The sequence below is a fragment of the Budorcas taxicolor genome, chromosome 11 (assembly GCF_023091745.1).
Source record: "Budorcas taxicolor isolate Tak-1 chromosome 11, Takin1.1, whole genome shotgun sequence".
Taxonomy (NCBI): Eukaryota; Metazoa; Chordata; class Mammalia; order Artiodactyla; family Bovidae; genus Budorcas; species Budorcas taxicolor.
The window spans coordinates 51,610,094-51,631,426 of NC_068920.1; the positions used below are offsets into that span (position 1 = coordinate 51,610,094).

At 58.0% G+C, this 21,333-nt stretch overlaps 1 protein-coding gene across 3 annotated transcripts in view; it reads left to right on the forward strand.

Moving 5' to 3' along the window:
* The first annotated feature begins 645 nt into the window (after positions 1–645).
* Positions 646–21,333, forward strand: part of LOC128056657 (inositol hexakisphosphate kinase 3-like) — a 62,698-nt gene continuing 42,010 nt past the window's right edge. For 2 of the 3 annotated variants that reach the window (XM_052649464.1, XM_052649463.1), the window contains exons 1-5: positions 646–823; positions 10,679–11,046; positions 17,739–17,946; positions 18,975–19,150; positions 20,488–20,663. In XM_052649464.1, the coding sequence (XP_052505424.1) occupies positions 10,860–11,046; positions 17,739–17,946; positions 18,975–19,150; positions 20,488–20,663 (747 nt within the window). In that variant the 5' untranslated portion in view covers positions 646–823; positions 10,679–10,859. Of the gene's footprint in view, positions 824–10,678; positions 11,047–17,738; positions 17,947–18,369; positions 18,770–18,974; positions 19,151–20,487; positions 20,664–21,333 lie in introns of those variants that run through there. The other variant, XM_052649465.1, reaches the window with a different exon arrangement.

The following is a 21,333-nucleotide window of genomic DNA, read 5'->3' on the forward strand; positions in this document are numbered from 1 at the left end:
GACACACACGCACCCCCCCGGCACCAACACACACTCACTGTCCCCCTCCCCCCCACCAACACACGCACACCACACCCCCGTCCTCTCACCAAACACTTACCCTGGAACTGCCCTGACTTACTGAAGCCCCTGACTGTATTCCCCTGACAACAGACCCTGTTCTGGCAGGTTCCTGGCTCAGCCTAGCAGAGTCCACGAGGCCCCACAAGGGCCTCGAAAACACCTGAAGCACTGATTGTCCTCAAGCTAACTGTTGATTAAATGTCTTGCCCAAGACTGTCCTTCTCTGGTAGCCGCTGCTCGGGGCAAACTGGCAGTGACATTGTCGGGAGTGGGGTGGAGGCGGGGAGACGAGGGGAAGGGATAACACGACCCCCACGCCAGCCTGACCCCATAAACAGGGAATCAAAAGCTAACCAGGGGCCTGAGGCACTCGGCCCTCGGTGCCCAGGGCCTAACATCCCTCCAGACCCCTCCTCCCCTTCCTTCCCTTCCCCCCCTTCCTCCCAGGCCTTCTGGCCCTGCCCCAGAGTAGCCTGACACCAGCTGACAGCTGCCCATGCCAGCCACCCCCTGCTGGCCCTCCCCGAGGGTCAGGTGACCCCCCCCCGCCCCAGGCCTCTGCAGTCCATACCCGCAGGCTGACCTGAGTCGGGGCAGCCCACTCCGCCAGTGCTATCGTGGACGCTGACTTCTCCACACTGGGGCACTGGGAAGGGCTTTGCCCAACACGCCGGCCAGCGGTCACTGACCGGGAAGACCGCTCTCCGCTGGACCCCTGTCTCCTGCACAGCCCCGTGGTCCCGCCCGGGGTGCGGCTCCGGTGAGTGCTGCCGTGGAGAATAAGCATGGGCAGGGAGAGCCCTGATGGTGCCAGGGCCCGGGGAGAGGCCTGTTCACACTGTGGGACTCAGGGGTGGAACCCCCGACTAGCGGTCAGCCCCACCGACCCCGTGGGGCCCCAGTGTGTCCGTGTGCGTCCGTGTTGGGGGCACGGGAGCTGTTGGCACAGCTCAGCAGCATAGAAATTCTGTCACTGGCTCCTCTCCACTTGCCCTCCCCTCCCCCAGGAGTCACCCCCTCCGGCCCCCTCCTATGTTGTTCTGGAATCTGGGCTCCTGCGTGAAGGTGGCAGGGCTGGGCTTCAGGGACGCTGTGAGGGCAGGTGCAGGGGCTGGAGCCTGTCTTCCAGCCCTCGCTGGGTTTAACCCTTCATGCTGGGCAGCTGTCCCAGGAGCTTTGGGCAGCGAGGGCCCCGGGAACGGCACGTCTCATCCCAGCAGCCGGGAGGGACCCCGGGACTGGATGACATCAGCACCTTCGGGCCCGGGGCCGGGGCAAGGGCGCCTCAGTGGAGCAGGGACGGGCGTGGACACGGCCACGGAGGTGTCACCACCAGGGCATACCCTGCCCTGGGCAGGGGCAGTCTTTAGGGGCCCCTTCCCCCTGGGCTCTCCTGGGGCCACCCCCAGGGAACTTGAGACTTGAACCTGAGCCTGCTGCGGTCCGCAGGCTCTCCGAGGGCCTTGAAAACATCCAGGGCTGGTCCCTCCCAGGAAATTTGGATCCCACCAGGCAAAAGTCGGGCTTCTACGGTCTTTGAGAGTTGCTGGTATATTCTTTAGCCTTTTTACTATGAAAAACTTTAAGCCTACAAGAGGAAAATGGAAGGGATGGCACAGTGAGCGTCCGCATGCTCTGCGGCTGGATTTACAGTTTGTCTGAGTCTTGCTGCATTTGCTTCACCGTATTCTCTAAGGCTAAGGTATTTTGAAGCAATCTATGGACGTCACAGCATTTCCCCTCAAAGCACCTCAGTTCAGGTCCTGACGTAACCCCAGTGCTTTACCCCACTGGCGATATTATTGGCTCCCCAAGGATGGCTACGTCCAGGCCACGTTCCAATTTCCCCAGTTGTTCCTAAATGGTGTTCAATGCTTTGTTTAGACGAGGATCCAATGGGGCGGGGGGCGGGGGGAGGACCCCACTTTCAATCTGGTAGCATCTCAGCCAACCCCCACCCTCCCCACCCCCGTTTCCCCCCACCCTGACAGTGACCGGCTGAACTGAATGGCCAGCTGCCCCACAGGAGGGTGAGAAAAGGATTGGCTCAGCAGCTCAGTCCAGAGAGGGAGACTGAGGCCTGAAGGGGAAGGGGTGGGGAGTCTAGGCAGACCCAGGGCTCCGGGCCCCACTGCGCCGTGTCCAGGCACCCTCGCCCCTTCGTGCCCCTACAAAGTAGCTTCTTATCGGCAATCTGAGAAACCCCTCTTCTGCAACGGGGCTGCGGCCCCTGGGGGTCCTCCCAGTGCTCTGCCCCAGGACACCCTGGGGGCAGCAGGCCAGGCGGAGGCCCCCCACGCCCCCGTGGTGGACAGCCTACCCCTGCGTCCTCCAGCTCCAAGCACAGCGCCTAAGATGTCCTTCCCACATGGTTGCTGTCTTGTCAACTTTATGAGAATCAAGCACCAGCTTGTTCAGGGAGCAGGTGGGGGAGGCTGGCCTGGCTGGCAGACGAAGAGGGCGTGGGGTCCACCCATCCTGGGGGAAGGAACTAGTGGGGTGTAGATGCTGAAGACACTTCCGCTCTGCTCAGCTAGACCCTCCAGCGCCCCCGCCCCACCTCCTCGGCCGGCTACCCCACCCCCACTCCGTCTCTGGTTTTGATGTCCTTCCCCTGTGAGTTGAGCCAGGCACCCCGATCCTCAGCAGTGCGCCTCACCGTCCCTTCAGCCGCTATCCCAGCTCTTTGAGGACAGGCCGAGCAAACTCAGGGCCTTTGGAGAAGGGGCCCTCGTCGCTGGGCCAAGGTGGGGCCGGTCCAAGTGCCTCTTTTCTGGGTGGTTCTGGCCCGTCTGCTGCTGCCCTCTGCTGGGCAAAGCCTCACACTTCACACTTGCCCAGCTCAGCTCCAGGGCCTGAAGGACGGTGACCGCACACGCACACGTAGGCTTGTTCCAGCCCCACTGTTGTGTTTTGACCTTAAAAAACGTATTTCTTGTTAGAGTCCTAAAGATTCCATAGTAACCGTGGACAAGACGGTCTATCTCTGGCTCGGCGGGTGGCTGGTCATGTGACTTAGAGAAAGGTGTGGGGAACGGTGTCAGAGGCTGGAAAATGTGGTCTGGACGTCTAGCAATATCCAGACCCTGGGAGGAGGGTCCAAGGTCCCGCCAAGCTTCTCCAGTATCCAAGCTTCCAGGGGCAGCTGTCCCCAGGAGACAAGCCTGCCTGGGAGGGGCTGTAGGCGAGGTGCCCTGCGTGCCCGGGGGATGGCGGGGCCAAGGTCCTAAGGTGCTATCATGAGGTCCGGCTCCATTGAGGTTGGGAAGACAGAAGCCCTCCCCGCCCTACCCCACCCCACCCACCCCACCCCACCCTCGCTGGCCCCAGCAGCCCTTCCAGGAGCGCTGGGCTCAAGTCATCTTTGCTCCGTGCGTCTCCTGCCCTGACAGCAAGATCAGAACATCGTCGCTGCTGCTACGGACATTTGTCAGGGGCTGAAGGGCTTCTAAACTAATAATAGCTGTATTAAAATCGCATTAGGTCCTCAAGCTGGAGGAACGTTGGGAGATTTTAAATGTTAAGAGAAAAGGAGATGAGGAAGAATATCTTCCCTCAAAGGATAACATCGGCTCAGAAATAAGTCAGGAAAATGAAGTATTGCTCTGTGACTCTGGAAATCAAGCCTTCCCAGGGAAATAGATGCTCTCCAAAGCCACATCTTTCAGCCACAACTGAGAAGGTTATGTGTGACGTCCCCAGCATTCAGTATTGATCCCACCAGACTGGGACCATGCGGACCATGGGGCTCGCCGTCCCACATCCCCTGAGTCATTTCTAGGATGGATTTAAAAACTTGATTTTTTTTTTCTCCCCAGAAAATAATCTTGTGCCTTCCAAGCCTAGATGGTCTCAGATGATACACAGCCCTCTGCTGTGTGAGCAACCCAAAATGCTCCTGCCCATTCCAACCTAAGTGGTTTTAAATGGTTTTTGGGTCCTCTCGTCTCTTAATAGATTAAAAAATGCTCCCTTAGGCATCACAGAGACATTGAGTGGTACTTGTACCAAACCTCTGGCTCTGAGCGGCCTGCAAAATGTACCTTAGAGCTTCAGAGGCGAGAGGGCAGGCGATAAACTATGCTGCTTCTGAGTCTGCTGCCCGACACGTTTTATTTTGCAGTCTTTTGCTGCAAGCTGTTTCTTAAGTACCTCCTCCCCAGAGTGCACCTCTCCCCTTTGGATCTGCTGAGACGCAGTCCAGAAAGCGTTCATACCTTGGTGATCTCAGGAAACCCCCTCCAGCCTAGACTGATGGGGAGTCAGACCTCCTCTGCCCAGACCCCAGCAGCACCCACCTCTGCCTCCCCACTCAGCCTTCCCTCTGGTCCCGTCTCCCTGCCTGTCCTTCCCTTCCTCATTGCTCCCTGCACACATGCACCCTGAAACAGGCCTTCCTCAAGCTCCCCCAGGCCCAGCCTCCATCTCCCCGGTCTCATACCCCTGCCCAGGTCCCTCAGCAATATCTCTTCTAACCTTTCTAACTAGGACTCATTTTTCAACCTAATTTGTTCCCTAGGAGTCCCTCTGTGATATTCACTAGACTTTTAGTATCTGTTGATTGAGAAAATAGATGATGATAAAAACTACTAGGAACTTAATAACACCTTTAAATGAATTTGTATTTTGGTAAACACTGAAGCATTTAGATACATTTGAGAAATGATCGCAAGCTGTGGATATTGCTTTTCTAGCCTGCAGATAATGCTGCTGGTGCAGCTTTGGGTCAGGGCTTGAGTGGCCCACGGATGGGAGTCTTCCATTCGTGGCACCGTGAATCCACACTGCCCGGCTCCTCGTGGAACCCTGCCCCCAGGGATGGCACCCCCACCACCCTGCCAAGTGTGAGCTCCCAGCGGGCTCCCGCTGCTGATTTGGGCAGCTGAGGCTCACAGCACAGAGAGGGTCTCGGATAGGAACCTGGGCTCCACTCAGGTCTCAGGACTCTCAGAGGGACCCACAGTGAGGGGGACCACATGGTAGGGCAGAGCAGCATCAGCTTTGGAAGGAGACAGATTCACTGTGGCTGAATTCCAGCACCGGTGCTCACCCTCTGGACCCTGGGGAAGCTCTTCCACTTGTCTCCATCTGAAAATTATTCTGAGAAACACAGGGGGACGTTGTAAGACCAGTGGTCCGCCATGGATGCTTCACAGGAGTAGCTACAACACAGAGGATGTATTCAAGCCTGAGGTTGCTCCATACTGGGTATCTGGCTGTCAGCTGGCTAATTACTCAGGACGGACTACGTTGTGCTGTGTGACAAAAACACCCCCAAACCTCAGTGCCTAATATAACCTGGATTGCTTTCTCTGTCATGACAGTCACTCGGGAAGTGACTGTGCTTCCCAAATCACCCTGGCCAGGCAAAGGGTACGCGAGGCACTGCTTGCTCTAAATGCTCCTCCCGGAAGTGGCGTCTGTCACTCCCTTCCACATGACGTTAGCCAAAGCACATCATGCTTTGGCCGACGTACCTTCAGAGGACAAGGGAAGCGCAGTCATACCACGTTCCTGCAGGGAAAGAAAAAAAAAAAAACCAACACACAGAATATTTGTGAACAGTCTTGACAATAACCACAGTCAACCAACTAGTTTCCAGATGCAAGGAGCTGACAGCCTCTGGTAAGACAGAGTTCGTGACTCACTTAGTCCAAGTTGAACCCTTACAAGTTTAGTTTGTGGTTTCACCTGCCATCTTCCCTAAAAAGGGAGAGACAAGTTCTAAACGAGGTGTTCCTCCTGTGATTTTTAATGGACTCCAGTTTAGCCTGTGGTCAGGGTGCGTGCGTGCGTGCGTGCGTGCGTGCTCCGCCGCTTCAGTCGTGTCTGACTCTTTGCCACCCGGTGGACTGTAGCCCGCCAGGCTCCTCTATCAATGAGATTCTCCAGGCGAGAATCCTGGAGTGGGTTGCCATGCCCTCCTCCAGGGGATCTTCCCAACCCAGGGATCAAACTCGTGCCTCTTACATCTCCTGCCTTGGCAGGCGGGTTCTTTATCACTGGCGCCCCCTGGGAAGCCTGTAGGGAAAGTCAGATACACAACGAAGTCTCCCAGGAAGAGGAACACGTGCTGGCCTGCGGTGATGAACCCTGAGCCACGACGCCCTCTTGCACCTCAGCTCAAGGGGTGGCCTCTGTCCCTGCGCCTGGCTTCAGTGTTGCTGTCATCTGGCCCCACCCTGGGAGCCAAATACAATGGCAGGCCCTGCTGGCCTCACTCAGACCCCTGCAGGGAACCAACTGGTCCAGGGCCTCCTTTGACACCCAGCTCCATGGCTGGGCCCCACTAGAGAAATTCACCCCTCGAGTCCTCCTGGAGTCATTTCATTCAGGACATGACCCAGCGACGGGGCAGGAGGACACAGGGATCTGAGGCCTTGTCCACTCTTGCGGGAGCGGGGGCTCTAACTCCGCAGGCTGGGGTGCCTCGCCCTCCCCCCCCTCCTCCATCTTCCCTCAGCCTCTCCCTCCCCAGGGAGCACTCAGGGTGGACTCTGGGCCAGAGGTCTGGGCTGTGGTCCACGAGAGGAGGCCTGGGCCGGGGAGAGGGCCCTGTGTCTCCCCACAAAGCACTAAAGGGAGCCCCTCGGCGTGTGAGAGGGGCCGTGAGGGCCTGCCTCGGCGAGCGCCTCGCCAGCACCCGGGCGGATTCACGGGAGTGGGTCCTGGGCACTGCCCATGCAGTGACAAAGCCCCAGCGCTGAGGCTGAGGACGCCCGGAAACGGGCTCTCCAGAGGGGACTGTGCGCTCCTGCGAAGGCCGTGGCAGTGGGCGGTAAACCAAGGCTCGGCTCACCGGAGGGGTCTCAGCTAGCTGGTGGGGGGCTTGGAGCAGAGCCAGGCACTGGACTCCTGCCCAGCGCTCCCGGGCCCAGAGGTACTGCTCAGGGCGGAGGCTCTGGCCACTGACTGAAGTGCCTGCTGGTGGCGAAAGGCAGGTCGGCTGAGAAAGCTCTGTCAGCCTGAATTATTCATTCAGGACTCCGCAGGAGGGATAGGGGAAACGGAGGCCTTCTCTAGTTCCGTCCCTCAGCAACCGATGGAAACCTCAGCCTCCTTGGGAATCCAAGGTCAGCGTCAGCGCCCGGGGGAAGCCACAGAGCGGCTCCCTGAGCGGCAGCAAACCCACTTGCCCGGCTCAGGCAGGAGGCCAGGGGACTAAGCCACTGCCCCTCCGTGGCCCCCACCCCCGCCTGGCGCTCGCCCGTGCCTCCCCCGCCGCCACCGGCGCCCCTCCATGTCCCCTCCGGCGCCCCTCCGTGTCCCCCCGGCGCCCCTCCGTCCCCCACGGCGCCCCTCCGTGCCTCGCCCCCCCCTCGCTCCCATCCATCCTCCCCCTCCCCCCCCCCCCCCGTCCCGCTCCCATCCGTCCTCCCCCCGCCCCTCTCCGCTCCGTCTGTCCTCCCCGCGCCGGTCCGTGCCCCCCTCCCCGCGCCCTTCAGTCCTCCCCATGCCCCTCAGTCCTCCTTGCTCCCCTCTGAGCTCCCTGTGCCCCTTTCCCACAATCTGCGTCAGGAGCCCGAGGACCCTCAGACTTCCCCCAAGCCACACCCCAAGGTGATCCTTAAGCGGAAGGGCCTCAGTTTCCCCCAGCTTCAAGTCCAGCATTTTTTAAAAGCTGCCGCCAAGCCTGGGGGCAGGAGGGTTTGCGTTGCTGTGTGGGGGCCATCTTGGAGGGACTCAGGCTGATCCGGGCTCCCTGAGGAGGTTCGGCCAGGGCCCCTGAGAACGTGTGGGTGGCAGTGATGGGGAGGCTCTGGGAATGACAGTGCCTCTCAGATCCAGCTGATGCCCCCTCAGCGGGAAAGCCCCATGCAGGCCAGTACCAAGGCCCAGCTCCAGGGGGCCTCACCTGACCCCTCCTGCTGGTTTCTGCAGACCCGTGGACCCCAGCCACCGCTGGGACACGCACTCACTGTAGCAGCTGGGGGGAGGGCCGGCCAAAGGGTATCAGGGTAGGAGAAACCAGGCCTGGGGACAAGAACACCCGCGTGCCTGTGTCATCACAGCCAGTGACTGGTGAGTGACTTTGGCCAAGTCCCAGCCTCCTTGGGGCTCAATTTCCTGACTCTCGAAGGAAACAGCGGCCCCCAGCATCTCATCTCGGCATCTCCGCAGGACAGCGGGTGAGCGTGCTCTGGGCTAGTGTGCCTGGGTTCAAATCCCTGGTCTCCCCTGAGTAGCTGGGTGCACACAGGCAAGTTACCGAACCTCTCTGTGCCTCATTTTCCTCACCTATAAAAGGCTGATGACACTAATTCCCTCATCAGGTAGCTGTGAGGCTCACATGGGTGAATATACCTAAAACACCTGGAACATTGCCTGTGTTGTGTTTGTTACCATTTACTGTTCCCATTATTGTTACCATCTCCTCCCATACCACACTGCAAGGTAACATCTATGTCCTTAGGGCTCCTTGGGGAGACAGGGGGTGAGGGGAGAGAAGGGTGAGGGGCTGCCCTGGGTGGCTGCACAAGGGTCTACTGGGGACTCCACCTGGGTTCCCGGGCAGAGCTGGGCTCGCAGAGGTGAGTGCGGGCCTGGCCAGCGCTGACCCCCCGGGAGACTGTGCGGGCCAGGGCCTTGGCTCCTTCCGGAAATGAACTTCACGAGCGGGCTATCCCTCTGCCTCCCAGCAGCGCCTCTGCCTCCCTGACCTGGGCACAGGTCAGCTGGCAAAGGCTGGCACCCAAGTGAGCCCAGTGAGAGAAGAGGCATCTGGCCGCCTTGGTTTTTCTCTTCCTTCCTCCTTCCTGTCTCGGCGGAGTTTGCAGGGAGGATTAGGTTTGCCAAGCAACTTCGATGACCAGACTGAAAGTATCAACCTATCCCTGATTCTTCTCACATTTGCATGCCTCCCAACTTCTTCTCTCAGCTCCTGGGGCACATCCCAAGGAGGACTCACCTCGAGTGGTGGTGGGCAGGGGGCCGTCTCAGAGCAGGGCTGGGGAAAGCGCTCACCAACAGGCCCTAGTCCTTCCTACCCCAAGGCCTTGCCTCAGCACTGCCAGACTCCCTAGTCATGCTTTAGTCATGCATCGGCATAGCAATTGCACAGATCAGGCAGAAGACACCCCCTTTCCCTTCCGAGGGGAACTCTGTGGCCTGCAGAGCAGTAACCAATTCAGGCACATGTGGTGGAGGGGCGTGAACAGGCCAGGCTGAGGCTTTCAATGCCTCCTGGCGCTGGAGGTCGGAGTGGATGGTGGGACTTCCCTGAGCTGGGGGCCTGAACAAAGTGACAGGTACTGCTGCGTGTGGAGGCAGCCAGCCATGCCCATGGTCTGGACTGAAGGTCAGTTAGAGAGTTGATCATGCCCAGCGCTGCCCGGCCTGGTTGCATCCTCAGCCGGGAGTCCAGCAGAGGAGAGTATTAATAACTCCATAGTGACGGCACCATGGCGGGACTGTCCTCCCGAACATGACGGATGCGGCCGCAAGAGCCTCCCCTGGCAGTGCCTCCTTGGCTCTCTCCTGAGACAAAGTCAGGATATCTTTATATTTTAAAATATATTTATTTGGCTGTGCCCGGTCTCTTAGTTGCAGCACGTGGGTCTTCAGTTGCAGCATGTGAATTCTGTTGCGGCATGTGGGATCTAGTTCCCTGACCAGGTGTCAAACCCGGGGCCCCCTGCACTGTGAGCTCAGAGTCCTAACCGCTGGACCACCAGCAAAGTCCCAAAGTCAGGATGTCTTTAGGGGCCAAGTTTCCAGCCAGAGTGTCCAACATTTGCCTAAGGTCTGGCAAGCCAGACCTCGTAGAGGGTGAAGGGCAAGCAGACAGTGGGGAACCCAATCAGGAGCCCCTGCCTAGCTTCTGCCTCTGTTCCTGGCCTGAGGTGGGCCCCAGCAAGCCATTGCAGGCTTCGCTTTCCTCATTTGCAAGTATCGGTGATAAAGCTGCCCCTCCCAGGGCTGGTAAGAAAATCTGATCCCCAGGGCAATAATGCTAGAAATAATCAGGATAGATCACATTTATCAAACACTTAGCTTCAGGCACTGGGCTAACATTTTTATAGCCTTTATATCTCAATTCTGCCCCTAACTCAGTGAAGTGGGTATCACTGTTATCTTACTCTATAGATGGGGAAACTGAGGCCCAGAGAGGTTTAGTAACTTCCCCAGGTCACACAGCAATGATGTTGTGTGGCCCAGATGGTGCCCAGCTTATGTATTGTATATGCTATATCAAAATGAAGCATTCCTGCACCCCTCCAGCCCCTACAGGATGGTGAATCCCCACCAGCAGGGACTCTCTTCTCATTGGGGCTGGGACCAAAGTTTCCAAAGGGGAAGGCCAGCCATTGGACGTGAGCAGTCCAGACATGCTCACTACGCTCTGCAAACTTGTAATCTTAGGGACTGTCTTTTGGATTTTTTAAATTCAAAAGGCGCTTGTAAATAGTATTTAGAGAAAAGTCTCCCTCTCAGCCCTGCTCCCCTGAGGCGGAAACTTATTAGTTGCCTGTAACAGACGATTCCAGAAGAATTCAATGCCTATTTATGGTCTTATCTAACACCTGGGGGGGGGGGGGTGGCTGGGGACTTCAGATGCCCTTGTCCCCCTACATGGTCTTCCTCACATCCCTTCCCTTTCTCCTCTGTTTTCCAGGGATCCCCACTGCTGAGAGCCCTCAGCCAGGAAGACTCTTGTGTTCTAGCCACAGGAAAGGCTGAGAAAGGAAAGTTGAGGACTACTAACAGCCCACCTGTCTGGAAGCTGCGACCTCAGCCCCAGACCCCGCTGCCTCTTGTGGACGGCAGGGAGCCACCCCGCCCTCCCACGCTGGAGCATGGTGGTGCAGGACAGCGTGGACGCCCCTGGCGTGCCGCTGGAGCCCTTCCTGCACCAGGTCGGGGGGCACCTGAGCGTGATGAAGTATGATGAGCACACGGTGTGCAAGCCCCTCATCTCCCAGGAACAGAGGTTCTACGAGTCCCTGCCACTGGCCATGAAGCGCTTCACCCCGCAGTACAAAGGTGAGTGTCCAGGCGGCCCCCAAGGGGCCCAGCCTCTCCGCATTCCCCCCCACCTCCTCAAGTACCGTAGTTTGTTGAAGGGTTGCCATGGAGACCTGCCCCTCTGCACAGCCGCTGGCCTTCACCGCCCCAGGTTCTCTGAACTCTTCCAGCCCCCAGGCCTGGAGTGTAATGCCATTTGGCATCTCCTGTAAATTAGCTCAAGCCACCAGTCTTCGAGGGACTGAGAACGGGATAAGGTGGCCCCAGCCCCACCCCACCTTGGGGCATTCTGCTCTGTGCCTTAGGTGCGCCGTGCCGGGTCCTGTGACTGTGGTTGGTAGACACAGGATGGGTGGAGACCTCCCTTGCATGACTCAGGCGGATGGCAGGAGCCTTGGGTCTGGGACAGGTTATGGAGGAGCCGGTTCACAGTGTGTTTGGGAAGCCAGAATTCCCACTGTCATCCAGGGGCAAAGCCGGGGTGCAGGCTGCTCCCCCAGCATGTGTTCCAGATCTGAGCACAAGGTCTGGGGAGAGAAGGCTGCGTGGGGAGGGCTGCTGTTTGCCGGCCTCCAGGGGAGGGTACACTCTGGGTGGCCGCTGGCATCCATGGGACAAGCTGTTGTGTCCACCCCCAGCCTTTGGTAAAAGTGGCTTGCAGAGCTCAGGACATGACTCTGCCAGTCGCCAGCCCCACAAAGTAAGGAATGCTCAGAGAAGAGACCTCCTTTAAAGGATTTTAGACCTGTGACCTTAAGCTTCTGCCCTTGTTGTGCAAATATCTATAGTGAAAGCGATGATAACATTCAGACAAGTCACTGAAAAACTTACCTGCATTTCAAAGATGGAGAAAACTGGGAAGGACGGGATCCGTCTATTGGTTTGCCAAAAAAGTCATTCTGGTTTTTCCATATCATCTTACGGAAGAACCCAAATGAATATTTTGGGCAATATTGGTGCTTCTCATAACTATGATCTGGGGTCAAACAAGTTTACCAGAATCACTGATGTATGTATGTGGATATGTGTATGTGTGTGTGCACATGTGTAAATGCAGGCTCCCAGGCCCCATTCCTGACCTGTGAATTGGAATCCCTGGGTCAGAGCCCAGAAGTCTGCATCCAGATTCAGACCCACTGAGAGGGCCCAAGGCCTTGAGCCCTGGGCACTGCTTCAGTCGTGGGCAGCTAGGACCTCCAGAGAGGCTGAGACAAGACACACAAGAGACGGGGTGACGGCTGGTGCACAGCCTCCCTGGGGGCCCTCCGGGGCCGCTGACCGGTTCTCTCCATCAGCTGTGGGTCACCACCCACCTTGTCAGAGCACCCACTGGAGTTAACATCTGTCCCTTCACAAGTGAACTCAAGCCAGCAAAGGGGTGGCCGGATCTTAGGAGGGGGTCCCCCTGTCTGCAGCATTCCCCGCTGGTCCCATGCAGCACTGGAGCTGAGACCAGCTCCCAGGACCACCCCAGGCAGAGCGTGGAAGTGGACGAGCTGAAGGTCTCAGAACCACACCCCAGGGCCCTCCCTGCTCCCCGTCTGCCCGCGCTGTCTCCCCTGCTCTGGGGAGCCTCGAGCAATGGTCAGCTGTCCAGACCACTCCTCTGCCTTGCGTCCCTCTCAGCTTGGGCCCATCCTGGTACCCACCCCCCGCCCCGCCTTGGAGCTACACTAACTCTGTGGATTAATTTGAGTCCTCACTTGGAGACGATGGTTGCAAACAAGTCAGGAGGGGCCAGGTCAGGGAGGTCCAGGACGTCCATCAGGGGAGACCATGCAGCCCGGCTGTGGGTGAGGGTGAGACGGAGCCCACAGGCTGGCCTGACACCCAAACGCGAGGCTTGGACGATGAGGAATGCTGATCCTCTTATCAGCCATACCATGGGCCGCCCGGTGCCAGGGTGCAGGCGCCACCCGAGGAAACACACATGTGAGGAAACACTAGAAAAAGGCCCGGAAGTGAGGCCTGCGTGCCCTCAGACCCCTGGGGCAGGAGGGAAGAAGGTCAGGTCTGGGGATGGGAAAGGGTCCCTTGAAGGGCCTCAGGCTGTGCAGGCTTCTTCCTTCCCCCAATAAGAAAAGTAATGCCAAGACTTCCCTGGCAGTCCAGTGGTTAAGACGCCACACTTCCACTGCAAGGGGGCATGGATTCAATCCCTAGTTGGGGACTAAGATCCCAAATATGGCTCAATGCAGCACCCCCACCAAAAAAAAAAAAAAAACAAGAGAAGTACTATCGGTCAACCTTTAGCATTTTCTCAGTGCAGAACACCCTAGAAGTTGTTTCTGTAATTGACTTGTTTAACCCTGACAACACTCTAAGAAAGACACTCCCATTGTCCCCACTTCATGGAGGAAGAAACAGGCCCAGAAAGGTCACCCAACTTGCCTCAGGCCACACAGCCAGTAGAACAGAGCCAGCATTCAAGTCTGGCTCCCGAGTGTGGCCTCTCAGCCCCCAGCCCCACTCCTCCAACGACCATCCCTGCAGAGACGACTCCCCAGACGCCAGTGCTTGGAGCCATCCAGCCCAACAAGGGAGGGGAAGTGACTTGCCCAGGGTCACTTAGCTAGTGAGTCAAGTGCCCACAAGGCCGCTGCAGGGGTCTCCCTTTCCATCCTGATGGGACCAGCCCGGAAAGAGGGGCCGTTGCTGACGTGGCCGCCACACGCCCCAGAGCCTACCGTCTCCTGTCTCATGCCTGCACGCTGATGGCTTTGGGGTGCTGGGCAGGCACTGCGTTTCCCAGGGCAGCCTCCCCGGGCCCAAAGTGCGCCTGGACTCCTTGGGCATGAGAGCATCTTGAAACTGTGTCCCTCCTCCCCTTGGCTTCGGGCGAGCGAGGACACGCTCCTAGGTCCAGCTGGTTAATGGATGAGCCAGATTCATATTACAGACGTTGGCGAATTAATGTCCTCATGAGCTTAAAAATAAATACATGACAGAATATTCACGGAAGCTGCTCAGCCAAATCGGAATTGCTGAGATGCTCTGGGTGTGTCAGGGAGCGCTCCCATCCACCCAGCTGACGCGGTCACAGTCGAGGTTCTTGGGGGGCTGGTGAGTAAGCAGATGGGGCTGGGGTCTCCCACCCACCTGGCTGGGCAGGGGCAGCAGTGTATTGGGAGCCCGTGGGCGTCTGAGACAGCCAAGGCGAGCTGGAGGCCAGGCTGGGGCCAACAAGGCTCTTGACAAAGGAACGATCCAAACCTCAGGGAGTCTGAATCCCACTGAGAGGCTGCTCTTGTCAAGGACAGGCAACTCGAGACTGCAAGCAAGGTCCCTGTGAGCTATGGGTCTCCCCTGGTGGCTCAAATGGTAAAGAATCCGCCTGCAGTGCAGCGGACCTGGGTTCGATCCCTGGAGAAGGGCATGGCAACCCACTCCAGTATTCTGGCCTGGGAAATCCCATGAACAGAGGAGCCTGGCGGGCTACAGCCCATGGGGTCGCACAGAGTTGGACATGCCTGAGAGACTAGTACAACACTCTGTACAATGGTCCCAGGTTTCAGAGGGAAGGGCTGGACTGAGCTGAGTGAGAAGGAAGAGAGGGACACGGAGCCAGGCAGAGGCGCGCAGGGAGATGGAGCGAGGAGTCAGCGACAGGAGTCTGGCTGGGTCGCACCGACAACACGACCAATAGAGATGACTTTTGAGCTTTGCTGGTCTGGCAGTATTCATACCTCTGCTCACTTCCATCTATTTTGACACTCAGAACAGATGAGATCAGACCAGAGCTGGAGCCTAGAGAAGCAGGTGAAGGTCACATTTCTTGTCCCTGCAGGGAGGCCCCCTGGGCCCAGGGCTCCCCAGGAACTTGGTTTCTGGCAGGCCCGTCACCTTAGCCTCACAAGGGAAAGGCCAGGGGGCCACCAGATGGTAACTTGAACTTTGTGAGATCCTAAAGGGCCTTGCCCTTGGCCGGCACACCCTCCTGCCTCTCTGAGCGAGAGGAGGCTCTAAGCTCCCCAGGAACCAGCACAGAGGCCATGGGGCTCCCCGTCTCCTGGCACCTGGAGGGTGGGCTCTGGGGCCTGGGCTGGGGGTTCTCCTTCCTGGGACGAGCACCACAAGGTCAAGGCTGGAAACGAAGCACCACGTCCTGGGCTTCTTGACACTGATCGCCTCTCATGAGGTGGTGGCTCCGTGGCCTCTCTGTTTGCTCCCGCGGAACAGAATGACCAGCCACATGTGCCTGGGGACACAGTGGAAGTGTCCTCATCAACCACGCTCGGGGAAACACAGCGTGACAACCCCGACCCTCCTGAGAGATCTGGGCTTCGTGTGGCAGCCTGTTCCTTCTCCCACAGTCACGGCTGGCACAGCCGTCAGTCCCTACCGACCATGTGACCTGGGGCAAGTTATTCAATCTCTCTGAGCCTCAGGGACCACAGTCAACGCCTTGCAGTCTTAGCGATAGACACTAACTTAGCAGTCAACAAAACGCACATAACGCTGGCCTGGCACGTGGTAGGTGTAAAAGAGCAGGCAGCGGTTATTACTCCTATGCGTGTCCCCAGCCGCCACCAGCGCCCTGCTCTCGCCAGCAGTAACAGCACGGGTGGGCTCCATCGAGGGAGGCAGGCTGCCATCCAGGTGAAGGACAGAATGCCGCGCTCAGGGGCGCTGTGACCGTTAGCATCACGATTGCTCCACGGGATCCTAGGGCCTGGGATGAGCTAAGGAAGAGCAGAATTTTTAAAGAACTGGAGGGAAACAAAGGTCACCGTCAGGTCGCAGAATCAGGGCTCTGGGAACCCAAGATGACAGGCCTGGCCTGGGCAGACCACTGAGCTAGGCGTAGATGGGCCTGGAGAGCAACTTGCAGAATGACAGGGCAGCCCTGAAAATGAGTGTCTGTGCTGAGCAGCCCAGGAGGGACCGGCAGGACCGAGCGTGGGGAAAGCAGCCCCCCCTCAGCGGCTGGCTCAGAAGAAATGACCACTTAGAGGCCAGGAAGGTGACCCAGTGCCTGGGGGAGGTAATAAACACCTGGGAGGATGCGATCGCAGGCAACCCTCCCACCTGTCAGGGTCCCAGCAGAAAATGAGTGGTATGTGCCAGGGGGTTAAACAGAGTATTCTTTAAGGGTCTATTGGCAGAACTGCACACAGGATGAAGGGAGCGACTGGGGGGGGGGGGGGCTTTCCTGACGGCCCAATTGTTAAGACTGTGTTTCCGCTGCAAGGGGTGCAGGTTCAGCTCCTGGTTGGGGAAATAAGACCCCCCATGTCACGTGGCCTACAAAAAAAAGGTGAGGGGGAACAGCTAGGGATGGTGAGGCAGCTGGGGACCAGCGGGATGGGAAAGCTACAACCACCCCTGGGCCGGAAAGGCCAAGTGAGGGCATGGTGGAGCTGACCTGGCGAGAAGGAGGCCACAGCGAAACAGCGCAGAGCCATGGGGCAGCAGGGAGGGAACCCGGGGGATGCAGGTCCCAACCTTTCTCCTCCTCTCCCCCCATCTATCACCGGCAACCCTCACTGGCCCAACTGGCAGGCAAGGAAGCCACGGGTACACGCCAGAGTCAGCCCCTCGGGCACAAAGCAGGGTGGAGAGAGACGGAGAGCAGGTTGGTAGGTGAGAGAGCCAAGAGGGGTCCTCACTGCACCAGCTGCAGGGAGAGGGGGAAGCAAGGACTTTACAGAGAGCCAGTTTTCATAAAACCACTCGTGTGGCAGTCTCCTGGGCCATGACCATGTGTACCTTCCGTATTCACTGGGACTCTGGCAAGGCTGGGCACCCACGGGATGCCAGGCCCCACAGAGGGAGGCGTGGACCCTGCCATCAGAGCAAGAAGTCCACGGGGGAAGACTACAGAGCCGTGAATGTGGGGCCAGAGCCTAGGACCTGGCCTGGCCAACGTCCCAGAGGAGGAGCCCGGCTAGTACACAGGTGCCTGGGGCATCCGCACAGCCAGCGTCCTGACGGGGAGGTCACACTTGGAGTATAAACACCAGGGTTAGGGAGTTCCGTGGCGGTCCAGGTTCAGTCCTTGGTTAGGGGGAGGAGGTCCCACAAGCCTTGTGAGATGGGCAAAACAAACACACACAAATAAACACCGGTGGTTAGGAGGCACCGTTGGGAAAATCTCACTTGCCTTCTATTTTCTACCAAAGAACCACGTTCTGTCCATAATCCTCATAGGGGTGCATCACCTGTCTCAATGTGAAAGCCAGGGATGCGGGAAGGATGGTGAAGGGGCAGCCCGGGCGGCAGGAGGCTGTTAGAGGAAGGCTTCCTGGAAGAAGCTGCTCAGATAATGACTACTCGGAGGAGAAGGCAAGGGTGATGAAGGAGACAGAAAGAGATGCACCCTGCCCCTCACAGATGGGGCTCTTCTCTGCAGAGGACCAGCTTAGATGCCCCAAGGCTGGACCCGAATCGGGGGCCACGGGGTGCGTGGGTGATGTGCGCTGTGACCAAAGGAGCAGGAATGCGAGGATGAAGTGAGTGCACGCAGCTGCCCTGTTTCAAGCGTGAAGAGGCAGGGAGAGGCCACGAAGCAGGGGCTGTGCCAGCATCAGCCCAAGGCCATTTCCGGCAGGCTCCCCGGGCTCTGGCTCGTTCCAGAGCAGTATCTGTGTCAGGCCAGTCCCCAGAGCGCTTTCTAGAGAGAGGAGCTGGGGAAGGGGGCAGGTTGACCACTGCCATTAAGCTGTGGTTCGAAAGGACATTGCACCGTGTCCACCCCTCCCCCTCTGCAGGCACCATCACCGTGCACCTCCGGAAGGACAGCCGCGGCCGTCTCAGCCTGGTTGCCAACCCCCTGACTGAGAACCGGGGGCCCTTCACGGTCTCCACGGAGTCGGCAGCGGTGGCCATATGGCAGACCCTCCAGCAGACCACTGGCGGTGGCGCCCTCCCCCTCGCCCAGTGGCAGCACCCCCAGCGGGCCCACTCGCTCAAGGAGAGGTGAGGCCACGTGGCAGGATGCCGGGAGCCAGGCTGGGCATCCCTAGCCGGGACCAGCACTGCTCACGCCCGTGCCAAGGCCGACGGCTCCCCTTTGGGGCCAGAGCCGAGAAAATGAGAAATTCAGAAGAGGGCTCTGTCTAGCAGAACCCCTGTGACCAAAGAAAGGTATGCATTTTCTTTGGTGCCACTTCCAGAGGGAGGATTTCAATGCATTTCTTCTCGAAAGTGGGTGAGCGTGCTGAGTCCTGTACAGAGAAGGCATTCAGTATGTATTTGTTTAATTAAATATCTATTTCACTGAGACATGGAGTGTATCTGGAGGGGGGGAGATGTGCAGAGCAGAAGCCCCAGAAGAGTGGACATAAAGGAAGAAGTGTGGCTAATGCCTCTCGAAAATCCTGTTCCTTAGCAGTCGAGTCGGGGTGAGGAGAGAGGGGCCGGGGGGGCCCTGGAGACGCAGGCGGCTCAGGACACCTGAGGTCCTTGGAGAGGTCTCCGAAACCTCTGATGGTATTAGCTGACCTTTCTCAGAAGAAAGGCATCCCTGGGGAATTTTAAACATTTATGGGAAACAAAAGGGAGCTAATACAACGAAAGTACCTCCCTTCCTCAAGGAGCACAGTGGATCTAATTAAGCCTCCTGGCTTGGTGTCAGGAAGCAGTGTGTATTATCTCCCTGCTACAGACCCAAGGAGCTGAAATGTAGAGGGCAGGAGAGACGGTGGACCATGGATCTGTGGTTCTCACCCCCGATGAGGCCACAGGAACAGCCTAACCCCCAGCCTTCTGATCCCAGGCGGGGTTGCCCCCTCTATGCTATGTGAGTTATTCTGGACTTTAGAGAGACCCCGCGAGGCCAGCAGTCTGGCCTGGCCTGGGGCCTGGGGCCTGAGCGGGGCAGGGGGGCACAGAGGTCCTAGGGGGTATCCTGGAGGGTGGTCAGGGGCAGTCCACGGCCTGGTCCATCCAAGACAGCCCTGCCAGCCACCAGGGTCCTGACTGCTGTGTGCTCCGCTTGCCCACAGCCCGGCCACGGCGCTCCTGAGGTCCGAGCTCCACCTCAAGGCCCAAGTCCCCTCGCTGGTGGAAGACGCGAATGGGAACCCGACGGAGAAGGGAAGCTTTAACCCGTGGGGCCTCCACTGCCACCGCGCCCACCTGACTCGCCTGTGTGCCGAGTACCCAGAGAACAAGCGGCACCGTATCCCTGCCCGCTGCCCGCCCACCCGCCCACCATGCACGCTGCCCGCCCACCCGCCCACCATGCACACTGCCCGCCCACCCGCCCACCATGCACGCTGCTGTGGGGGAGGTAGGGGCAACGAGGGGTGACCGAGACAGCCGTGTTGAAGCGGGGTCGGGGAGAGACAGGGATGTCAGGGAGAGTGGGACACACGGCCGCCAGGCTGGGCCCTGGAGGAGAGCTGTGCTGTGCTCGGTTGCTCACTTGCGACCGCTCTTCACGACCCTTTGGGTCCTAAGCCCACCAGGCTCCTCGGTCCAGGGGATTTTTCAGGCATGAATATATCCTCCTCCAGGGTATCTTCCTGACCCAGGGATCAAACCTGCATCTCTTGTGTCTCCTGCATTGCAGGCAGATTCTTGACCTGCTGAGCCACCAGGAAAGCAAAGAGAAGTCAGAGGCTGGGGAAGCCAGATGGTGGGGGTGGGGGGGTGCCTCTGTTGGGTCACTGGTCATGTCTCTGCCACCTGGGCAGTGAGGATGGGCAGGGCTGAGGTTTCTGTGGTCAGTTAGGAAACGATTGCCGCACTGAGGCAGGGCCAGGGACCCTCAATGAGTGGGTGGGTCCCCATACCTCAACCTCCTTTTTATGCTCCCAATCCTCCCCACAGCCATCACAGAGCTGATGGGTGAGAATGTAGCATGGCCCCTCTCTTAGGGAGGGACCTGCAGGGTGGACTCTTGAGAGAGGTACTCCCCTGTCCCCCTCAGCTTGCCACAAACTCAGGGAGCATATTCAGGCTTGGAAGGCCCCCTTTGTCACCATTGGACTCCTTCTCACAAACTGGTGGCTGGTTTTGTGGTACTTACTAAGACATCTGCAATCTGCATCCCTAAGAAGCTTTTTGCAGAATAATTATTCGGCTGAAATTAATATTCCTGCAACTCATCTCTAAAGCTAACATCAAGGCACTTCTCCCAAAAGGTACTGGCCCATTCAGTGACTCGAGGTTTTAGCCTTCATATTTTCTGCCATAAAATGTAAATTGGGCATGGCCTGCCAGGGATTTCACGCCTGCATTTAAATTTCAACCTCAGAGCAAAAAGGAAAAGGAAAAGAAGCTCACATCCTAATAAACTCTCCCTAAGAAATGGACTTATGAGAGCAGGCTGCAAGGTCAGTGCCTTGAATTCTTCATAGCGACAACAGGCTGGTCTGTAGTGAAAGAAATGGGGGTGAGGGGCTGGGATTCAGCGTGGGGAGTCTCCAGCCGGCTTCAGAGGCCCGCTGACCACCTCCTGTGGGGAAGTGGCCTTTGTGTCCCAGGAAGCCTTCCTTAATGCTGTGCGACCAGGGTTCCTGTTGCTGGAAAACGTCGTGTCACAGTACAAGCATCCCTGCATCTTAGACCTGAAGATGGGGACCCGGCAGCACGGGGACGATGCCTCGGAGGAGAAGAAGGCCCGCCACATGAGGAAGTGTGCGCAGAGCACCTCGGCCCATCTGGGCATGCGCATCTGCGGCATGCAGGTAGGTGGGGGCGGGCGACTGCGGGACTGGGCATCCCGGGAGGTCCCGCATCCAGACACCGTTGCCTTCGCTTCGTGGGAGCAACAGAGGCAGTGGTCAGGCACCCCTTTCCCCAAGGAAACACATATCCTGATCCAGGACACGCTGGGTTTTTTTTTAAAGAGCGCCTTTCAGGACAGTGGTGTCAAAATCCCACCATTTGGGGAGGAATGTAAATTGGAGTAAGCACGATGGAAAATGGTAACAGAGGTGCCTCAAAAGCTAAAAACAGAGCTGCCATGTGATCCAGCAATCCCACTCCTGGGGATGCACCCAGACAAAGCTGTAATTCTCAAAGAGGCATGCATCGCTATGTCCATAGCGGCACTATTTTCAACAGCCAAGATATGAGAGCAGCCTGAGTGTCCAACGACAGATCAACGAATAAAGAAGGTGTAGAACATACATCAATGCAGTACTACTCTGCCACAGAAAAGCGTGAACTAATGCCACTTGCAGAGGTGTGGGGGCCTAGAGATTCTCATGCTAGGCAAAGTAAGTCAGAAAGAGAAAGACAAGCATCGTGTGATGTCGTTTACCTGTGGAATCTGAAATAGGGCACAAATGAACGTTTATGAAACAGAAATGGGCTCACACAGAGAACAGACTTGTGATTCCCGAGGTGGGTAGG